This window comes from Octodon degus, unplaced genomic scaffold (assembly GCF_000260255.1).
Source record: "Octodon degus isolate 3935 unplaced genomic scaffold, OctDeg1.0 scaffold00065, whole genome shotgun sequence".
NCBI classification, from domain to species: Eukaryota; Metazoa; Chordata; class Mammalia; order Rodentia; family Octodontidae; genus Octodon; species Octodon degus.
The window spans coordinates 9,239,970-9,242,614 of record NW_004524641.1 but is presented as its reverse complement, the minus strand read 5'-3'; the positions used below and the strand labels follow the sequence as shown (position 1 = coordinate 9,242,614).

Below are 2,645 nucleotides of genomic sequence, written 5' to 3'. Positions count from 1 at the left end.
AAAAAAAAAAAAAAAAAAAAAAAATACTATGTTACAGCCATCAGATTAGACTACCATTTTTAAAAAATTATTTCAATACCAAATCTTGGCAAGGATAATGAAAAAAAAAAAAGTCTTTCTGTACCACTGTCTTTGGGAATATAAACTGAAGCAATCACTTTAGAAAAAAATACCAGCATCATAGAGTAAAGTAGAAGACGTACATGCCCTATACACTGCCACATTTTTCCTAAGCATATTCCATGAAAAATTCTTCCACATTTTCCTCAGAAAATAAGGATGGCTGTGTATGGTGGCACATGCCTGTAATTCTAGCACTTGGGAGACTGAGGCAGGAGAACTGGCAAAGGTCTGAGGTCAGTGTAGGTTACATGGTGAGTTCAAGGCCAGCCTGAACTACATAGTAAGATACTGTCTTAAAAAACAAAAAAGGCGGGGAGTAAAGATGTACAAGAATGTCATTAGCCAAGAAGAAGCAAAATGTCAAAAGCAAAAATAAGCAAACACTAGTTATACTTATCAATGTGGGCAACTCTCTTTTATATACTACTCAATGAAGACAGCAGGGCAAATCCATAGAGGCTAATTTTACTCAAAGTTCAAACACAAACTGAAGTAATACATTGTTAATAAAATAAAAATATAATACAGCCATAAAGAAATACAAATTTTGGAATAGTAGTTAACAGAAAATAGGTCTAAAGGAATAAATGGGATGAGATTAGGAAACACTAGACATTCCAAAAATACTAGTGAGTGTAGCAGAATTACAGTGTTGTTTTACTATTTCTATACCAAGGGTTCTCAGCTTGGGCTTAAACCAGAATAGTCCACAGCAACTTTTAAAACTATCAATACTCAAAACAATATCATATCAACTTGATCAGAATTCCATAAGGTAGATTTAAAGGTATTTGTATTCCTACCCTTTTCCTCTGGTGTTTCTAAGCAGCAGTAAAGGACAAGAACTACTTAAAACTGTACTTCTGAATAAAGTTTTCATTAAAAATCCCACAGGACCATGGCAGTTATTTCATTCTCAATGGTATCAGATGTCAGGTGGGAATATAACAAAAATCAATTTACATGAAATGGATATCCATTTGATGAAAAGTTGATAAAACATCTATTTCTTTGTTTCTCAATTCATTTCAAAAACTAGCAGAATTATTTTCATTTTAAAGTTGAAATTTCAATCAGGTACTTAAACTAAAGCTTGCTGTTTTCTAGATATAGAGTACTTTTACCATACTAAGTATTTTTCTTAACAGTTTCTCTGTCGCCAAATAATTTACAGTACTCAATTTTCCCCCTCCATGATTTATTACTTACCCTGAGCAAATCATCTATATGACCTTCCTTTTTTTCCAGGTCCTGGTTTTTATTACTCTCTAATGCTGCTAATTTCAACATTGTGAGATCAGTCTAGATGAAAGAAAGCTATTTTATTATCTCTATCACATATATTGTTACATACAAACAAAAAACTAGATTTTACCTACTTCAAAAAGCAAAGGAAAATATGTGAGGTTTTATATATGTAAAGGGTACACTTAAGACCAAAAAGTCATAGTGTAGTTTCAAGCTTTAATAACTTCAGAAAGCTGGATATAGTGGCATATGCCTGTAATCCCAGCACTTGGGAGGCAGAAAACCTGCGGTGAGTTGGAGGCCAGCCTGGGCTACATAATGAGTTCAAGGCCAGCCTGAATTACATAGTGAGACTCTGTCTCAAAAAACAAAACACAAAACCAAATATCATAAGTATAAATGCTACAAACTTACAAATCATGTTTATTTATAATATTGATATGCCTCATTAACTATATACCCACTGCTTTGTATTATACACTACTTAATTCTTAAGGCTTTGCAAAAATAGTTTTAAAAATTATTTAATTGGGGCTGGGGAGATAGCTCAGTGATCTAAGTGCCTGCCTGGCAAGCACAAGGACCTGGGTTTGATTCCTAGCACTGCATGCCGTGCCAGCTTCCGGGTACACTGTGCCAGCCACTGAAATTTGGCATGGTGGTGCATGCCTAAAATCCCAGCACTGAGGAGAATGAAACAGGAGGATCACTACAAGTCCATGCTGTATAGCAAGACCCTGTACCCAATAAACAAATAAATAAATAAATACTAAAAAATTATTTGATAAGTAAAAACTATGTTTATGGCAAACATTTTTATACGTATATATAGTCTAGAATAGCTAAATCAAGCAAATTAACATATGCCATATTTGTTTTGTGTAAGGATACTTTATTTTTTTATCAGTGTATTCTTTAGAAGCACTTAGAACTTCTTTGATTACAGTTACCACATTTTTTAGTTCCCAAATTATTTCTTCTATACCTTTCTTAGCAATGCCATACACAAAATATACTGTTATTGAGTGCAGTTACTATGATGTACAACAGATATCTGAAACATCCTCCTAACTAAAACGTGCCCTTTGATCAAAACGTCATCTAGGAAACCCTTTTAGGAGTAGCTTGAGGACTGAAAGATATCCTCTGTATAAATGTAATCTTGATTTTAGGATTATTCAAACAGAGAGACTTTGCTACATGCACAAGAGTTTATTTTTTTATTTTTTTTAAATTTTATTTGTGTGTGTGTGTGTGGCCAGCTCAGCCCACCA

General features: G+C 33.6%; 2 protein-coding genes across 2 annotated transcripts in view; both read right to left on the bottom strand.

The window, feature by feature from the left end:
* The window catches only part of LOC101592694 (serine/threonine-protein kinase tousled-like 1), a 68,040-nt gene extending 66,619 nt beyond the window's left edge, over window positions 1–1,421 (bottom strand). The window contains exon 1 of the mRNA XM_023719172.1: window positions 1,333–1,421. Coding sequence (XP_023574940.1) covers window positions 1,333–1,413 — 81 coding nt within the window. The 5' untranslated portion in view covers window positions 1,414–1,421. The remainder of the gene's footprint in view (window positions 1–1,332) is intronic.
* The window catches only part of LOC111817646 (serine/threonine-protein kinase tousled-like 1), a 93,574-nt gene that overhangs the window by 4,550 nt on the left and 86,379 nt on the right, over window positions 1–2,645 (bottom strand). The window lies entirely within an intron of this gene.